Source organism: Mesoplodon mirus, assembly GCF_964341445.2.
Source record: "Mesoplodon mirus genome assembly, chromosome: 1".
Classification (NCBI taxonomy): Eukaryota; Metazoa; Chordata; class Mammalia; order Artiodactyla; family Ziphiidae; genus Mesoplodon; species Mesoplodon mirus.
Window position 1 is genome coordinate 76,530,410 of NC_138976.1, and position 19,157 is coordinate 76,549,566.

Here is a 19,157-nt window from a genome sequence, read left to right on the forward strand (position 1 = left end):
TCAAAAGCACTTGGGCTGAGGGAGAATGAGAAGTGTAAGATATTCTGGGTACGTATTCAATCCCTGGTTAAACAATTATCTATAGACTCTGATCTTCAAAGGCGTTTCCTAGCTAGGGTACAGTGATAGATTATCTCGTTGGTTCAGAGACAGCTATTCTGCTGTGCAAACTGGTCTTTCTGGGCTGTTTTGATTTCCTGAGTAACTTTGTGTGAAAAATGCCAAGGTGTTAAAAAAACAAAACAAAACAAAACAAAACAAAAAACCTGTTGTAGGAAGAGAATCATAGACAAACTATTAGGAAAAGAGCTTTATCATAGAGGAAGACACCCCATTTTCCTGAACCCCTCCTGAACACTCTTCCTCACTTGAAGAGTCCTGAGTGTCAACGACTTACCCACACTCGGAAGCCATGTTGACTGCCTGTCTTGCATCTCGACCGTGTCTCCGTCGTTTTCCTGTCAGAGCATTGCTATCTCCTTTGTCTGGCTGCATCCAGCTACTTTTAATTCCTTCTCTTTCCCACTGTTTGCTGAGTGGATAATTAAACAGTGAGTCCTGTTCTTTGTTGAGACCATACATTTAAAAAAGACTCGCTGCAGGGAACCGAATGATAACTTTGAAAGACAAGCTTTGAAAAGGAGACCACTAAACTCTAGGAAGATGAAAGTTTATGAGAACAGATTTCAGACAAAAGCCCATTCCAGGTGAGTCTTCGTGCTGAGGAGGGTATACAGGCTTGTAGAGACCATTGGTTGTTGGTGTCTCTCCTCTAGTACCTAAGATGCTGGAGTTGACTGCCTGGGTTCAAATCCCGGCAGTGTGAGTTTTGAGCTGTGTGATATTGAGCAAATTATATCTCTCTCTGTGTCTCATTTTTTTCATCTGTAATACAGAGATAATAATAGCACCTAGCTCAGAGAGTTGTGAGGATTGAATCCAAATGAACCATTTAGCACCTGGCACATGGAAAGTGTTCAATAAACGCTATTGGTGAAACATTAATGGAGTGCTGAGGAAAGATGTGCTTATTCTATATTTACATAAAAATATCACCTCAGAGCCATGGTGATAATCCTTACTGCACATGACCTAATCGTAACCTCAAATGTTTTTATTTTGATTTTTCCTCTATCAGCCACCCTCTGGGAGGCAAGCAAGAGCTGCATGTCTCCATATCTCTCTGATTGTGCACAGATGAGATTTACAAGCCATTTGGGTGATGGGCCTCCTTGTTCTTTTCCTTACTCAGGTGCTGGAAAGCTTCAAGATCATGGACTATAGCCTTTTGCTGGGAATCCACATCTTGGACCATTCCCTCAAAGAGAAAGAAGAGGAAATTTCACAAAATGTGCCTGATGCTAAGCGGTCTGGGATGCAAAAGGTCCTCTACTCAACAGCAATGGAATCCATTCAGGGTCCAGGGAAATCAGGAGACGGGATCATCACAGAGAACCCGGACACGTAAGTGCAACGCCTGCCCACACATTTCCTTGATCGTGGCAGCCAGCGTCATTGGGTAATTAAATGCAAGCATTTTCCCTTCATGGTGGCTCTTTAGGAATAGATTCCTACCTGGTGCTAAAGTGGATTAAGCCAGGCTTATTTCCTTTCATCCATGGATAACTAGATGAGTGGCAGTTTTTCGAGTTATTATCATTCTTTCACCCACATGGTTTCTTTTTTCAAATGGCTCCATTTTTTAACAATGGCTAAAAATGTTTTTATCCTTATTTACTACATATTCAAAACATCCACCACAAACAGGGTGAATATTCTTTGAATTTGAATAAACATGTATTTAGGCAAATACATGCTAGAAATTATGTCCGCAATTCAGAGCTTTTTATGTGCGTAAGAGGATTCTGTTGTCCTAGTCCTATACCCTGGCAGATATGATCTCTTGCTTCAACAAGATGTGATAGTAACTGCAGGATTAGTTTGCATGTGTAAAAAGTGCATATTGACTAACAGAAACAATTACAGTCAACCATTTCACTAATTTTCTTTGGTTGTGTCACGTGTGTGTACTTAGCTGAGCAAGGAGACTGAAAGAAAGAAATCATTTTCCTTGACTGTAAGTGCCTGCCTTGTAAGATTCTTCAACAATGACTAAATCATAGGCACATTTCACTTTTATGAAGGAAATTCATACATATTAAAGATTTTTTAATCCTTCCTATAAATTCAAATAGCTCTTCAAATAGAGCTCTTCTAAATGTCCAATAACTGATTAAACAAATTATTCTGTGTCAGTATAGTGAAGTACTATACAGCCATTAAAAGCACATTAGCACTGAATATGAAGAAATGTTCATCATTTAGCAAGTGAAAAATTCAGGTTATAAAACATGATAAATTAAATAATAGCTTTTGTGTATTAATAAATATACACACACACAGGAAAGATGTACCAAATGTTGATAGTGTTTATCTTTGCATCCTAGGAATGGATTCTTTATATATTTTTTCTTTGTGCTGTTCTATATTTTATTTAAAAATCTCACAGTAAATATATAAAAGTGTTGCATTTTTGATGAGCAGTATTTTGAAATACTTCAAAATTCTTGCTCTTGGTTTTAAAGTAGGAATGATTTTTTGGGTTTTTTGTTTTTTGGTTTTTGGGGTTTTTTTGCGATACGCGGGCCTCTTACTGTTGTGGCCTCTCCCGTTGCGGAGCACAGGCTCCGGACGCGCAGGCTCAGCAGCCATGGCTCACGGGCCCAGCCGCTCCGCGGCATGTGGGATCTGCCTGGACCGGGGCACGAACCCGCGTCCCCTGCATCAGCAGGCGGACTCTCAAGCACTGTGCCACCAGGGAAGCCCAGGAATGATTTTTTAATTGAATTCTTCCCATCCAGCTCTTCAGAATTGACAGCTATGGTGTTATTCTCCTTCAGGGGAGGTACATCATTCTGGATTCCCAGGAAGACTTTAGCTGAAGCAAAAAAAAAAAAAAGATGAAGGGAGAGAGAGTCCAGGAATCTTAGAGACTGCCCATTTTCATTTACAGTCTATTTATTAGAAATGATTTTTAACTTCCTATTCATATAAATTTTTTCTCTTTTGCTCTATTCACAGAATGGGAGGCATTCCAGCTAAAAGCCATAAGGGAGAAAAGCTACTTTTATTTATGGGCATTATTGATATTCTGCAATCATATAGGTAAGAAATTTGGGGAAGTAGTCTTTTATTATTTCAAAATAAATCAACAAAAGGTTCTGAAAATTCACTAAATGGGAGTGATTTTACATTCTTATTTTTATTTTTCTGTCCGTTTATGTTTAGGTTAATGAAAAAGTTGGAACATTCCTGGAAAGCTCTTGTTTATGATGGGGTAAGTGATTTATCATGCTCCTTATTAAACTGTATATTTTTCTGATTTCTCAGAGACTTCAAAGTATGTCTAGGAAGCCGTGTCACTTGAAGAGGAAAGGAAACAAAGATCTTTATAAACTCAGAGTCTCAGGCTAGCAGATTGGTTCAAATCTAAGAACAAAGACAACATAAATGTGAATAGCTCTTCAAATAGAGGCCATCCAGCCGATGACTAGGTAGAGGCCAGGAAAACAAAATGAGGTCTCGTTTTTATGTGCAATCTGCAGGGACCATTATGAGATGGTGAGAAAAAGGAGGAGACTTTTCATAGACACTGGGAACACCAGTAGGGCACTTGAACTCACGTTGTCCCAAGACCAAGCTTCAGAGGGATTTGAACCCTACTTTGATGGTAAACGGCCCTGGGCTTGAACTCTGCATTCAAACCACTTTACTAGCCATGTGTCCTAGACACATTGCTTGCTTGTCGTCTCTTAGCCTGGTTTCCCATTTGTAGCAGAAGCCTAGTAATAGTACCTCGTACCTGCCTCGTAGGCTGATGTGAGGGTTAAATTAAATAATGCCCCATAGTGTTCAACATGATGCCTAACATAATAAGGACATAGGAAGGGAAAACTTTTTCAGTTGTGTTGGACAAAGGCTGACTGACATGAGGATGTCTTTTGGACCCAGAAGTGGCATGACTGAAGAAAACCATCAGTTTTCAAAGAGCAGCCTCTGTCTCTCTATATATATACATGCACATGCGCACGTGCGCACACACACGAGACTTCCTATCTAGATGTTAAATTTGAACTTCCTGCCGTTGACAAAACATTTATGGCCTCAGCCTCCCTCAGTTAATAACTCAAAGTGACACTTCCAGAGAATATATTGGGCAAAGATTTGCTCACACATTTTTTTAAGATGTTATCAGATGCTTTCCTTTGAAGCAAAGATAAATTATAGATGCTATTCTTTTCTTTTTTTGGAAAAGAACACCGACTTTCTCAGTTCTGTGGAAGACTGGTAATAACCTTTCAGCGTGAAAGATCTGCATTTTGTCCACAGGCTAAGGAAGGACCTTCATCAGAATGCACTTTTAAACAACAGGTTCACAAGTTTGTTTCTGAGAATCAAACTTAGGCTTATTATTCAAATCAAAGATTCTTTTTATGAAAAGGCCAAGATGGTAGGTTAATTTTTTTTCCTTCTAGCTGAGAAACGTAGCAACTACATTAATGCCTCGAACATGGAAGGGAAAGAGAGTAAACACCCTCTGTTTCATTCTCCTTCTGTTTATTGACACAATTTCAATTCTGTGTTACCAAATGAGATTTGTGCTCTGTATGGCCTAGTCCTCTATTGGTCAGATGCTTCTAAGGAGCCCCTACATTTGTCTAAATAAGATATATCTTCTGTTTATATATAATCATCATCTCTGTGCTGATTATATATTTGTGTAATTATAGGCAATAATTAAGACTTATTTTTGTCTTTTTACAAAAGTGCCTTTTCTTTAAACACTGCTTCTTCATACCGAGGAGAACCACAATCTAACTTCTCTTGGAAAGCAAGAATTTTAATCATCTTGCAGCCTACATATTTTTAAATGATGGTACTTGTGAATTTGTGTCCACTTCCAACAGGAGCTGACTGAATACTGGGGAGAGTGCATGTCAAACCAGTGGGAAATTTTCCACCACATCTGCAGCATCACTGATAGTCTAGGGGACCATTTTAACTTGGCAAAGAGGGTTTCTCCATACTGTGTCCTTCGTAAATCAATCATTAGAGAATTACCTTATGCCTCATGTAACCCCCAGTTTCACAGATGAAAAGACTGAGGCACTGAGATAGTGTCTTTACCCAGAACCACACAGCTTTTTAAAATTAGACGAAACACCAGAACCGGGTCTCTGGATTCTGGTCCAGTGTGTGTTTTTTCTTCCAAACCCATCACAGACACTTTATAGTATCTAAACGTAAACTTTTAGAAGTTTCCCTGTTGGACGCCATGAACCTGAAATCAAAATGGAGCACTAAATAAGCAAATTTACTATTTTTAGGAATGTGTATCTTGGATAGTAAATAAATGACTACTGAATAAACATACAGAATTAGCTCCTTCATCCATCTTCTTTCCTAGACTTGTAATAAAATGCCCCCTCAGTCCTAAAGACTCCTACCAAGCATGAGAGAATTAACAATTTAATTCAATTCAACTCTATCTAATTAGTAGATAATTGAACATAACAGGGGTCATCAGTCAGCCTTGTCTCCTAGGAGTCTTCCCGGTGTCTACATACCTTATTATTGGGAAGTGAAACCAGCAAACTTTTTTTTTTTTTTTTGCCCTGTATCTCACTCTTACTTTAGGGTTGTTTTGCTTCTTTATGTCCCCCGTTTTTGTTCCTGACTGAAAGTGATATGTCTTTATTCCAGATGACACTTGAGACACTGGCTGCCTGTATGTTAAAAAATGGAATTTAAAAACCCCTCATGGCACACAGTGGAACAAGGGTCAGCTGTTTGGGTTTATGAAGCAGAGTCTTTGCTATCTCACCCCTGCCCCTCTTAATGCTCTGTTTCACCATGAGTATCTGGAATCTTTGCTCAGATTGAGCCTAGTGCTTCCTGCCCCAACCCAGCTCCTGGGCACACAGCACGTGGGCATCACTCTTTTGTGGCTCCCAACATCCACACCTTCTGGTTAAGGACATTGGCTAACAGAGAGCCAACTGCATAGAGCTTTCCTCTAGCTTGAAACAAACTGTCTGAGAGGTAAACCTCTGGTACCTCATTTGTCTTTTCAGGACACTGTTTCGGTTCATAGACCAAGCTTTTATGCAGACAGATTTCTAAAGTTTATGAATTCCAGAGTTTTCAAGAAAATTCAAGGTAAGATTTTTGTGAGTTTCTTTTTTTTTACCTTTAGCACTTACTGGCTGACTTCACTTTGTAAGATTTTTATTGGAAGAGTTGGAACTATTTATCTCCCAAAAGTGGAAATCACTTAGTTATTATGGTTAAGTATCCTAGCCAGGTATTTATTGATGCTGTAATCATTAAAGTCTAATTTTGTGCTGGAAAAAATTATAAGCTGCCTAAATATCCGACCCTATAATATATTGGTTAAATATGTTATGATACAGTTAAATAATGGAATAATATGCAACAAATAAAAAATGATGTATTAAAAGTACATTTAGTCCTTATAGCTAGCTTCATTCACATATATATAGTTATTGGTCTGCATACCTAAATGCACAACAAAATTCTCATGGGATATATAAAAATGTTAACAATAGTTATTCTCATGGAGTGTTCTCCAGAATAGACCATATGTTAGTACTCAAAACACATTTCAATAGATTTTAAAAGATTGAAATCACGCAAAGTGTCTTTTCTGATCACAATGGAATGAATCAGTAAAGAGTGAAAACTGGAAAATTCACAAATATGTGAAAATTAAACAACACACTCTCAAACTACCAATGGGTAAAAGAAGAAAACACAGTGAAATTAGGAAAAACTTAGAGATGAATGGAAATGAAAATACACATTCCAAAAACTTAGAGGATGCTGCAAATTCAGTGCTCAGAGGGAAATTTATAACTGTAAATGCCTACATTAAAAAAGAAGAAAGATCTCAAATCAATACCCTAACTTTAAACCATAAGGACATAAAAAAAGAAGAGCAAACTAAAACCAAAGTTAACAATGGTTATTCCGAACCATGAGATCGTGTGGCATTTTCTTTTTCTTTACATCAATATTTATTAAATTTTCCACAATGGATATGTATTATTTATGTAGAAAATTTTTTAACTATGTGAAAAGGAAAAAATAACCCTGTTGTTACTTATGTTATTTTATCATTTAGGTATTTTGTGGTCCAATTTCATAACAATTTAGCCACACGCAAAAAACTGAAAGAGTAGAATGTTCATATTTTGTATTTATATAAGACAGATTTTTTTCTTATAATATTTGTTGGAGTTTTTTGTTAATGAAAGTAAAACACTTTCTTTTTTAAGACTTTTTTTCCCCAGCTTTATTGAGATATAATTGACATATAACATTATGTACATTTAAGGTGTACAATGTGATGATTTGATGCACATATATATTGCAAAATGATTATCACAATTAGGTTACTTAACACATTCATCGTCTCGCATAATTACAAATTGTGTGTGTGTGTGTATGTGTTTGTGTGGTGAGAACATTTAAGATCTACCCTCTTAGCAACTTTCCAGTGTGTAAGACAGAATTATTAACTATAGTCTCCATGCTGTATATTAGATTTCAAGAACTTATTCATCTTATAACTGGAAGTTGGTACCCTTCGACCAATGTCTCCCCATTTCACCCACCCATCAGCCCCAAGTAACAATTCTTCTACTCTCTCTGTCTATGAGTTCAATTTTTTAGCACATGTAAGTGAGATCATACAGTATTTGTTTTTCTCTTTCTGGTTTATTTCACTTAGCATAATGCTGTCATGGTCCATCTATATTGTCACAAGTGGCGGGATTTCCTTATTTTTTTCTATCCATTCATCTGTCAGTGGACACTTAGGTTGTTTCCATGTCTTGGCTGTTGTGAATAATGCCTCAGTGAACATGGAAATGCAGATATCTCTTCAAGATAGTGACTTCATTTCCTTCAGATACACACCCAGAACTGGGATTGCTAGTCATATGGTAGTTCTATTTTTAATTTTTTGAGGAAACTCCATACTGTTTTCCATAGTGGCTGCACTAATTTACATTTCCACCAAGAGTGTACTAGGACTACCTTTTCTTCACATCCTCACCAACATTTGTTATTTTTTGTCTTTTTGATAATAGCCATTCTGACAGGTATGAGGTGATATCTCATTGTGGTTTTGATTTGCATTTCCCTAATGATTAGTTATGTTAAGCATCTTTTCATGTATCTGTTGGCCATCTGTATGTCTTCTTTGAAAAATGTCCTTTGCCAATGTCAGGTCTTTTGCCCAATTTTTAATCAGATTATTTGCTTTTGTTACTATTGAGTTTTATGAGTTCTTTGTATATTGTGAATATTAACCCCTTATCTGATATATGGTTTGCAAATGTTTTCTCCCATTCTGTGGGCTGCCTCTTTATTTTATTGGTTGTTTCTTTTGATTTGCAGATGTTGTTTAGTTTGATGTAGTCCCACTTGTTTATTTTGCTTTTGTTGCTTGTGCTTTTGCTGTAATATCCAAAAAGTCTTTGCTAAGATCATTGTTGAGGAAATTTTCCCTATGTTTTCTTTCAGGAGTTTTACAGTTTCAGGTCTTATGTTTAAGTCTTTAATCCATGTTGAGTTAATTTTTGTGAGAGTAAAACCGTTTCGATGTAAAAATATTGGAAAATACAAAGAAAACCATAAAAATGATTTGATATCTCACAACCCAGAAATATCCACTATAAATATTTTTTTCCAGTTTTATTGAGATATAATTGCCATACAGCACTGTATAAGTTTAAGGTGTGCAGCATAATGGTTTGACTTACATACATCATGAAATGATGAGCACAATAAGTTTAATGACAGCCATCATCTCACATAGATACAAAATTAAAGAAATAGAAAAAAGTTTTTCCTTGTGATGAGAACTCTTAGGATTTACTCTCCCAGCAGCTTTCCTTTATAACATGCAGAAGTGTTCGTTATATTCACCATGTTGTACATCACATCCCTAGTGCTTATTTATCTTATAACTGGAAGTTTGTACCTTTTGACCACCTTCGTCCAATTCCTCCTCCACCGCCCACCCCCAGCCTCTGGTAGCCACAAATCTGATCTCTTTTTCTATGAGTGTGTCTAGTTTTGAAGTATAATTGATCTACAACACTGTGTTAGTTCCTGTTATACAACAGAGTGATTTGATATTTTTATACATTTCAAACTGATCACCACGATAAGTCTACTTATGATGTGTCACCATACAAAGATATCACATAATTATTGGCTACTCCCTACACTGTACATTTCATACTCATGACTCATTTATTTTGCAACTGGAATTTTGTACCTCTTAATCTCCCTCACCTATTTCTCCCACCACCACCTGCCCAGCAGCTACCTATTTGTTCTCTGTATCTATAATTCTGTTTCTGTTTTCTTAAGTTTGTTCATTTGTTTTGTTTTTTAGATTTCACATATAAGTGAAATCATATAGTATTTATCTTTCTTTGTCTGACTTATTTCATTTAGTATAATACCCTCTAGGTCCATCCATGAGGTCACAAATGGCAAGATTTCATTCTTTTTTATGGCTGACTAATATTCCAGTGTGTGTGTGTGTGTGTGTGTGTGTGTGTGTGTGTGTGTGTGATCTTCTTTATCTATTCATCTATTGATGGGTGAGCACATAGGTTGCTCACATATCTTGGCTGTTGTAAATAATGCTACAGTGAACATAGCGGTGCGTGTATCTTTTCTAATTAATGTTTTGTTTCCTTTGGATAAGTATCCAGCAGTGGAATTGCTGGATCATATGGTAGCTCTATTTTTAGCTTTTTGAGGATTCTCCATACCATTTTCCGTAGTGGCTGATCAATTTACCTTCCCACCAACAGTGCCTAAGGGTTCCCTTTTCTCAACATCTTCACCAACAGTTATTATTTGTCATCTTTCTGATAACAGCCATTTCTGTTGGCACCTCTATGTCATCACTGGAAAAATGTCTATTCAGATCCTCCACTACTAATATTTTCACATACTTCCTACCATCTTTATTTCTGTGCTTTGTGTATTTATATAAAAATGGTAACATAGTGGTGTACAATTTTATGTATATGTCCTCTATTTTTCACATATTATAATATGAATAGTTTCCCATATCACTGTATATTGTACAAAGAAACCATTTAAAATTACAATACAACATTAAAATTATATGGGTATGCCATAATCTATTTAAGATTCTATCATTTGGACATTTACATTATTTCTCCTTTTTCTAATGAGTATTTTTATGAACATGATTTTAGATAAATATGGTGTCCAAGCTTATGATTATTTCTTTAGGATAGATTCCAAGAAGAAGTACTAAGGGTTTAAAATGCACATAATTGCACAGAATGATTATGCCACTCTCGACTTCCACAAGAGTCTGTATTCTTCTAGCCTTTAGCCAGAATTATTCTTTTTAAATTATGCTACTTGGATAAGTAAAAGATGTTATCTGGTTGTTTTATTTTGTATTTCTTAAATATTGGTGAAGTTTAACCATTATTCATGTTTATTGCCCATTTGTAGTTCCTTTGAGAATTGAGCTTTGTAATATTTGCTCGTTTACATTAGTATTTATTATTTTCCCAAATGATTTATATGAACTCTACACGTTAAAGATATTAATCTCTTTTTTTAACCTTATTTCATTCTAAGAAAAACTTTTGTTTCACATTTGACTATCTCAGTGGTATCTTGAAATTGGTCTCAAATTGAGACCACTACCAATTAAATTTTCTGTTTAAGGTCTTTTTTGCCTAAGATGGACCATAACATAGTATTTATTCAGCCTGCAATCCTGTGTGGATACCAACTTGGTTCAAATTTTGAAGGAAGATTTTCTGCCTCTCTTTACCCTTTGCCGTGGTTGAAAATCATGAGTTTCCTTGTGGCCCCTGGTAGGTTTATGGAGGATGTAACCCATGGGATCCCAGGTTTAGTGAGGCTCCTCCACGAGATACCCCATGTTGGAAGTTTTTGCTTTCTTAGTAGTGTATAAATTAATGGTGCAGTCAGTGGCATCCTCAATTCCATGAAATATGGTGTGAGTTGTGAACCTTTCCAGTTTGTATAGTTTATCATGTTTTTAATGTAACAAGTCTTTTACTTCTCAAGTAGTCAAATCTATTTTTTTTCCCATTTTGATTTCTTAGTCTACTTTTTATAGCATCTTTATTCAGGTGTAATTCACATACCAGGAAATTCACCCTTCTAAAATGTGCAATTTGGTGATTCTTAGTATATTCACAAAGTTGTACAAACATTACGACTATCTAATTTTAGAACATATTTATTACCCTGAAAAGAAACCCCATATCCATTAGCAGTTACTCTTCATTCCTTCCTCTTCCCAGCCCCTGGCAACTACTCATTTATTTTCTGTCTCTATGGATTTGTCTATTCTGAATATGTCACATAAATGGAATTATACAGTATGTGGCCTTCTGTGTTTGGCTTTTTTCACCTAACATGATGTTTTCAAGGTTTAGCCATCTTGTAGTGCTTTATTCTTTTTATTGCTGAATAATATTCCATTGTATGGATTTAACACATTTTGTTTATCCTCTTGATGGATATTTGGGTTGATGGATATTTGGGTTGTTTACATTTCTGGCTATTAAGAATAATGCTGCTATGAAAATTCATGCACAGGTTTCTGTGGACATAAGTTTTCATTTCTCTTGGGTACATACCAGGTGTGGAAACACTAGGTCAGATAGTAACTCTATTTAACATTTTGAGGAACTGCCAGACTCCTTTCCAAAGCAGCTACCCAATTTTGCAATCCCAACAGCAATGTACGAGGGATCCAATTTCTCCACATCCTCACCAACGTATGTTACTATGTGTCTTTTTCATTTTAGACATCTAGTGAGTATAAAGTAGTATCTCAATGTGGTTTGATTTATGTTTTTCTAATGATTAATGATGTTGAACATCTTTTTATGTGCTTATTGACCATTTATGTCTTCCTTGGAGAACTGTCTATTCAAATACTTTGCCCATTTTTATTTGGATTGTCTTTCTATTGTTTAGTTGTAAGAGTTCTTTATATATTCTCAACACATGTTTCTGTTATCAGGTGTATGATTTACAAATATTGATTTAATTTATAGTATATGGTGTGAGGTAGGGTCCAAATTCATTCTTTTGCATGTGGATATCCAGTTATCCCAGCACCATTTCTTGAATGGTCTCTTCTTTCCCCCATTGAATTATCTGGGTTCCTTGTTGAAAATCAGTTGTCCACAAATATTAGGACTAATTTCTGGATTCCCCCAGGTTGGTCAAGAACCTGCCTCACATCCTGAGTCCATGCCTCCCTGAAGGTCCCCACAATTTACTCATTTACCCAAACCAGACATGCAGGCATCAAGCTTTGTCTAAGCTTAACCACCCACATGCAGTCACTCACCAATATCTAGTCTCACCTGGAAATATCAAGAGTTCGTCCCCTTCTTTCACAGCACCTCTCCTAATTCAGCCATTGTGATTTTTATGGTTTTGGTTTGGGCTTTTTTTTTTTTCTTTTTTCTTTTTTTTTTTACATAAAATTGTGGCCCTCATGTTCCTCTCTTACCTCCAGTCATATCCCCTTCCAACCCAATCTCCCCCAACCCCAGCCAGAGGCATCAGTTTAAATTTCCTCTTGCTAATTTCCTATTTAAAACCCTTCCATGCTTAAAAAAACTTTTTTTCTTAATAAAAACTTCAGTGTATTTCCTAGTACGCAAAATCCTAACTTCGCTTCTGAGTCCCTGTGTCATGTGGCCTCTCTTTCCCTCGCCGTGACTTTTCTCACACCCATTCCATGCTCTACCCTACCCTCAAGCCTCCAGCAGCTCTGAGCGCCCTGCAGTTACCCCTAACATTCCAGGCTGCCTCTACATCTGTACATGTTCTTGTCCCTTTGCCTGTAGTGATCTCCATCCTTCCCCTGGTCTTCCTTCACATCTCAGCTCAGATGATGCTTCCTTCACAGCAGTTAGCATACTCTGCTATAGTAAGCTGTTGTTGTATCTCCCCCACTTGACTTTGAGTTCCTGAAAAGTAGGGGCTGTGTGTGGTTCTCATATATATATTCCCAGAAGCTAGCACATTTCCTGGCACATTGTAGGCCCTCGATCATTATTTGATGAATAATTGAATGAATGAATGGACTTTTCATCTACTACCAGCTTTTCAAAGGGTAGCCATTTAATTAGTAAAGTTGACACTTTAAAATACAACTTCCAAATCCTTTATCAACTATGATTAAGTTAAAGCCCTTAATTCCTACAGTCATACTTTCCTTTTTTTTTTTTTTTCTGATTGTGAAAGTAATACATGTTTACTGTAGAAAGTTCAGGGGAAAAAATACAGATTGAATTACAATAATGAAAATGCATTACCCAGAGAAAGTCACAGTTTAAACTTCGGAATATAAATTTCCAACTGTTTCACAAAGCACATACACACACATTCACACACCCCTTCTGTTGTGATTTTATTTAAAAAAATAGTTTATTACTCATGTTAGCTAAGTTTTACTGCAGCAATAAATTAACTCTGGATTCTCAGTGGCTTAATAAAACAAAGATTATTCCTTGTTCAGACTTTCCCAGCACAGGTTGGCAAGGGGCTCTGTTCTACTCAGCCATTCAACGACAGGCATACTTTCTTTGTATGTGAAAATTTCCCCTCCCCACCCCTACCCCCAAGAAAACAGTACTTGGTCTTCAAGTTTCTTTTTTTTAATCAATTTTTTTAGCCTTCTTAAATCTGTTATCCCACCCCAGAATTGAGTCATGCTGTCAATGTAATAATGTTTGCAAAATCCTATAATTCTTTCTGCAAATATTAGTCACCGTAATGTTGGAACCTCACTGAAATTCTCTACCCAGATAATGTGTCTAGAGTACTAAAACTTAGTTTCCTGAAAGGAATAGAATAGTACTGATACATTAATTAGTTAAAAATCAACTGTCCTAAAATTTCAGAACAATAGTTAATTCTTTCAACCAACATTTGAGCACCTATTATGTACTTAACACTATGCTAAGCATTAATAATATAGAAAGCTTTTTTTTTAAAAAAAATTAAATTCCCTAGGTAATTTCATGGTCTATTTTGGGTCAGGGATTGGAACATGTAAAAGATTTATAATGTAATAAAGCAGCTGTTAATAGAGTTTTTGCGTAGGCTACTGTAGGTACACAAAGAGAAATAAAACCAATCTTCCCAAAGAGAGCTTCACAGAGAAAAGAATATTTAAATTAAGTCCTGAAACTATAAGCCAGCATTTATTAGGAAGAGAGGCAAGAAGGGCATCTCAAGTAGAAGGAGCAGCATGTACAAAGGCCCTGGGGTAGGAATGAACATGGAGGTTCAGGGGATGGCAGATAGGTGAGCTGAAAAGCAGTCAAGGGTAGGAGCAGTGAGTAGCAGGATGTAGAGCTGGAGATGGACACACGATACCTGTCGCCATTATTTAGCCAAAGACAAATCCAAGAGTTTCTGTGGACAGAAGAAAGTAACCAGCGACCCAAACCATCCTTTGAGATTTTCCAGTCAAAACAATTCCCTGATTAGGTGCTCACCTCCTGGTGGCAGTAACTTTCCAAAGTCTCCACAGCCCAGCCAAGTCCAAACACAACAGCTCTAGGCTCTGGAGAAGAATGAGCTTGGCTCTTTGCTTGATGTTTTATATGTTCTCCAAAGACCACGCCCATTTCCTCCAAGTGATAGAGTTATCAAACCTTAGGAAAGGTATAGGTGCACATGATTAGATTTTTACAGAGTTGAAAACACACCCTGATGCCAATGATTGACGTCAAACCTTTTGAAACCTACTTAATCCAATTGCCACAACCCAATCTCTGGTATAAAAAATAAGAAGTCACAACTTGAGTTCACATTTGTAATCCATGAAATCGTTGTTTGGAAAATAAATGATCTCCCCAAATATGAAAACAAACAAAAAAAACAAGTCCCTGAGGTATTCAGTTTCTGCAAGATTCAAGTCCTTATCCACTGAATGAGGCTCAGATAATTCCTTTAAGGAAGATTGACCATTTAAGACAAAAGTAAAGGCTTTCTTTAGGTGCCATCTGGTCCTGGCAGGGGTTTGTTTTGGGGTCTTCTCTGCTCCTCTTTGTATGTGATGCTGATAATGAGCAAAGAGCTATTTCTTTGGGGGGCTCTTGGCCTTGGGTCCATGATAAGCCACAACAAGTACAGACAGTCCTCTGAGCATCTTCCCCTCATTCACTCTTCCATGATGCTGCCAACATTCTTCTGATCCTAGTTGTTTCTCAGTTTAGAGAATTAGCACTGACCTAAGAGCTATGGAATTCTCAAACCTTTTGGTCTCAGCGCCACCTTACCCTCTTAAAAATGACTGAGGACCCCAAAGAGCTTTTATTTATGTGGATTATAGCTGTCTATACTTAACCTATTAGAATTTTAAATTGAGGAAAATTTTAAATATTCATTCTTACAAGGTAACAATAAAAAAATTGCATGTTAACATACGTCAATATTAACAAAAAAGTAAAAAAATTCTAACAAAGTAATTATGAAAAATAATTATGTTTTCCAAAACAAATAATTGCATGGGGAAAGTGGCACTATTTTATATTTTTTCAAATCCCTAATTCTGGCTTTTGTTTGTTTGTTTGTTTTTTGCGGTACGCGGGCCTCTCACTGTTGTGGCCTCTCCCGTTGCGGAGCACAGGCTCCGGACGCGCAGGCCCAGCGGCCATGGCTCACGGGCCCAGCCGCTCCGCGGCATGTGGGATCTTCCCGGACCGGGGCACGAACCCGTGTTCCCTGCATCGGCAGGCGGACTCTCAACTACTGCGCCACCAGGGAAGCCCCCTAATTCTGGCTTAATAGAAGACATCCAGACTCTCTTGTATGCTTCTGAATTCAGTCTCTGTGGTGATACCACAGGTCATGTAGCATCTAGAAAACTCAGGAAAGAATGGGAGTGAGGAAGATAAATAATTTCTTAATATTGTTAAGAAAATAATTTTAACATCACAGACGTTCGAGGAGAAGTTCAGGGATTCCTAGCAGTCCCTGAACCACATTTGAGATCCTCTGACTTAGAAATTTTAAAACACGGTTGACCCTTGAACATCATAGGGGCATTAGGCGTGCCAAAGCACGACACAATGGAAAATTCACATGTAACTTAGAGTTGGCCCTCCACATGTGTGCTTCCTCAGCATCCGAGGATTCAACCAACCCCAGATCATGTGGGACTATAGCATTTGGTATTGAAAAAAATCCATATATGAGTGGGCCCACACAGTTCAAACCTGTGTTGTTCAAGTCAACTGTACTAGATTGAAAGGTGAGAGCTGAGAGTTTATGAAAGCTAGCAGATAGAATATTAAAGCCAAAGCCAGTGTATGGATAATTACTTCACACCTGTAAAGCAAATGTGACCACTCTTTTTTTTTTTTTTTTTTTTTTTTTTGCGGTACACGGGCCTCTCACTGTTGTGGCCTCTCCCGTTGCGGAGCACAGGCTCCAGACTCACAGGCCCAGCAGCCATGGCTCACGGGCCCAGCTGCTCCGCGGCATGTGGGATCCTCCCAGACCGGGGCACGAACCCGTGTCCCCTGCATCAGCAGGCGGACTCTCAACCACTGCACCACCAGGGAAGCCCGTGACCACTCTTTTGATGGGATGAGGAGTTTAAAAAATGACACATTGGTCCACTTATTTGCCACTCAAATCCATCTGATCAGTTTTTAAACATTCGAAGTCTCCTCCCCTCAAAGAAAAACAAACTCTAGTTTTATCTTATTCCTGCCTCACTCTAACCAGAAAATAGAATGCCAAAGAGCTAGGAAATGAACCACCAGTTAGACAACTTCAAACAAAGACACCTGGGATTTCATGGTTTCTAGCTTTGTGACCTTGAGCAGGTCACAGTTTTTCTGCTCTGTTTCTGGACCTATAAAAGGGCCTACCTCCCTCTGAAGACCATCTGGATAGTTTGAGATAAGGAATGTGGATGCTGGCTTCCAAATTCTCAAGCCTTCTAAAATGTTATTGATTACGATTATGTTATTATGGTTATAAGACTGCTCACGGGACACATAAATCTTCCCTTCTCTTTCAGTGAAAGATTGCCCTCTATTCTTTCCTCATTTGTGTGTCCCAAAGTCCTTCTCCAATTAAGTTTTTGCAAGCTGCTGATGGGATGCCCCTGATGAGCAGTGTAATCTAAGCTCTGAGATTCCCAAGGCTGAACACAATCACTGTAATGCATCTGCTGTCAGGTTAGCCCTGTATGCAAACCTCCAAAGGAAGAGAGACACTGCTAACACCAAGTTCAGGGGAAAGCGTAAAGAGGCCTCAACCTCCCTCTCCCTCTACCCTCCAAGAAAATTCTCTAACAGTGTTAAGCAAGAAGAACGATTGCAGCATGGAGAAAATATACATGGGGATGGTCTGGCTGCAGCTGAAGCAGCTCCCACTGACATATCAGAAGTCAAGTTCCAGCCTTCAGTGAGCATGATTGATGGTGAAGTACACTTGCCTTTGTTCAGGTTCCCAACACATTTCAGAAGTTATACAATGCTGTCTGGACAAAAATCAGGAGTGAATTATACATCTGAAGTAACCATGACCTAGAAAAGACCCAAAGGCAGGAAATTTCAGTGGAAAGTCACTGAAAGAAAAAAGCAACCAGAAGTAAGTTGGCTAAATTGGGTAACATGAGTATAAGATTAAACACTGGCATGTTTAGAAATTCCCAGTCCCAAGTTAATAAAACTGGGGTCATGAGAATTCTCCTTACTTTACCATCTGCGCTTATCGACGCACTCAACCTCTTCCCAGCCCTAGAAAAACATTGCTTGGAGGAGGAAATATAATTCTTCAGCAGCATTTGAATTTCACCTCAAATAAGACTATATTTCAACATCTGGAGAGATATCTCAATCCAAATTTATTCTAAGCTATTCTAATTTAAGTCAAATCATTTTGGACAAATAAAATTGCCAAAACATAATATCATCTCCCTTTCCTCATGTATATAAAACAAAGCATCTTGCATCCTACTGAAATAATGACTAAAATCTTAATAAATCATGAGTAAAATTTTAATTTAATAAATAATATATTCATGTGGTTTTACAATAACTATAATTGTCTCTCCTTTTCCTTTTTCTAGCTTTGAAGGCCTCACCTTCTAAAAAACGGTGCAACTCCATTGCCGCCCTGAAGGCAACCTCACAGGAGATTGTGTCCTCAATTAGCCAGGAATGGAAGGATGAGAAGCGTGATTTGCTGACCGAAGGGCAAAGTTTTAGCAGCCTTGATGAAGAAGGTAAAGACATGGAACTTAGAAAAAGAAAAGATAAAAGTTCTTGTGATTTTACTTGTATAAGTAATGTAAACTCACAGTAGAAAAATGAGAAAGTACTTTCTCTAGGAAACAAAGTCTCTTAACTAATTTTTAAAATGATGTTTACAGTATGACACACTTAATGTAAAATTTTTATAACACATAAACAATACTGTATATAGTTTATGGTAAAAAAAATTTAAAACAGACTAAAATATTCAGAAACAAAGATCTATAATCCCACTACCTGAAGATAACACATCTGAAGGTTTCAGTGTTTTTACTAGTAGACCTTGGTCTGGGCTTGTATATATATATTTTTCAAACATATACATACATTATATACATAGACATATATACATACACAATGTAACAGTGAATTACCAATTTATTTAGGTCCTCTTTAATGAGTTTAATAAAAGTTTTATAATTTTCTCCTGGCATGTCATATATTCCTACCTTTTGTTAGATTTATTTCTCAAATGGTTATAGAGATAAAGACATAGATAACGTATTTTCTGTCTTTTCAGGTAATGTATATATATATATATATTTTTTTTTAATGACAAAAATGATTTAATGGAGTGTCTGGGGTTTCTGACAAATACCAACCTAAAAGGCCAAACAAAGAGTCATTCCCAAGAGCATCAACTTTGCAGGTTACCCTCGATTAATTTCATCAACTGCCCATCAGAAATCTGTTGCAAAGGCTCTGATGGCAGATCACCATTTGGGCAGA

The 19,157-nt window shown here is 37.3% G+C and overlaps 1 protein-coding gene across 3 annotated transcripts in view; it reads left to right on the forward strand.

The window, feature by feature from the left end:
* The window catches only part of PIP5K1B (phosphatidylinositol-4-phosphate 5-kinase type 1 beta), a 329,179-nt gene that overhangs the window by 217,999 nt on the left and 92,023 nt on the right, over positions 1–19,157 (forward strand). For all 3 annotated transcript variants that reach the window (XM_082612673.1, XM_082612672.1, XM_082612674.1), the window contains exons 8-12: positions 1,253–1,464; positions 3,082–3,165; positions 3,289–3,337; positions 6,135–6,219; positions 18,245–18,400. In XM_082612673.1, coding sequence (XP_082468799.1) covers positions 1,253–1,464; positions 3,082–3,165; positions 3,289–3,337; positions 6,135–6,219; positions 18,245–18,400 — 586 coding nt within the window. The remainder of the gene's footprint in view (positions 1–1,252; positions 1,465–3,081; positions 3,166–3,288; positions 3,338–6,134; positions 6,220–18,244; positions 18,401–19,157) is intronic.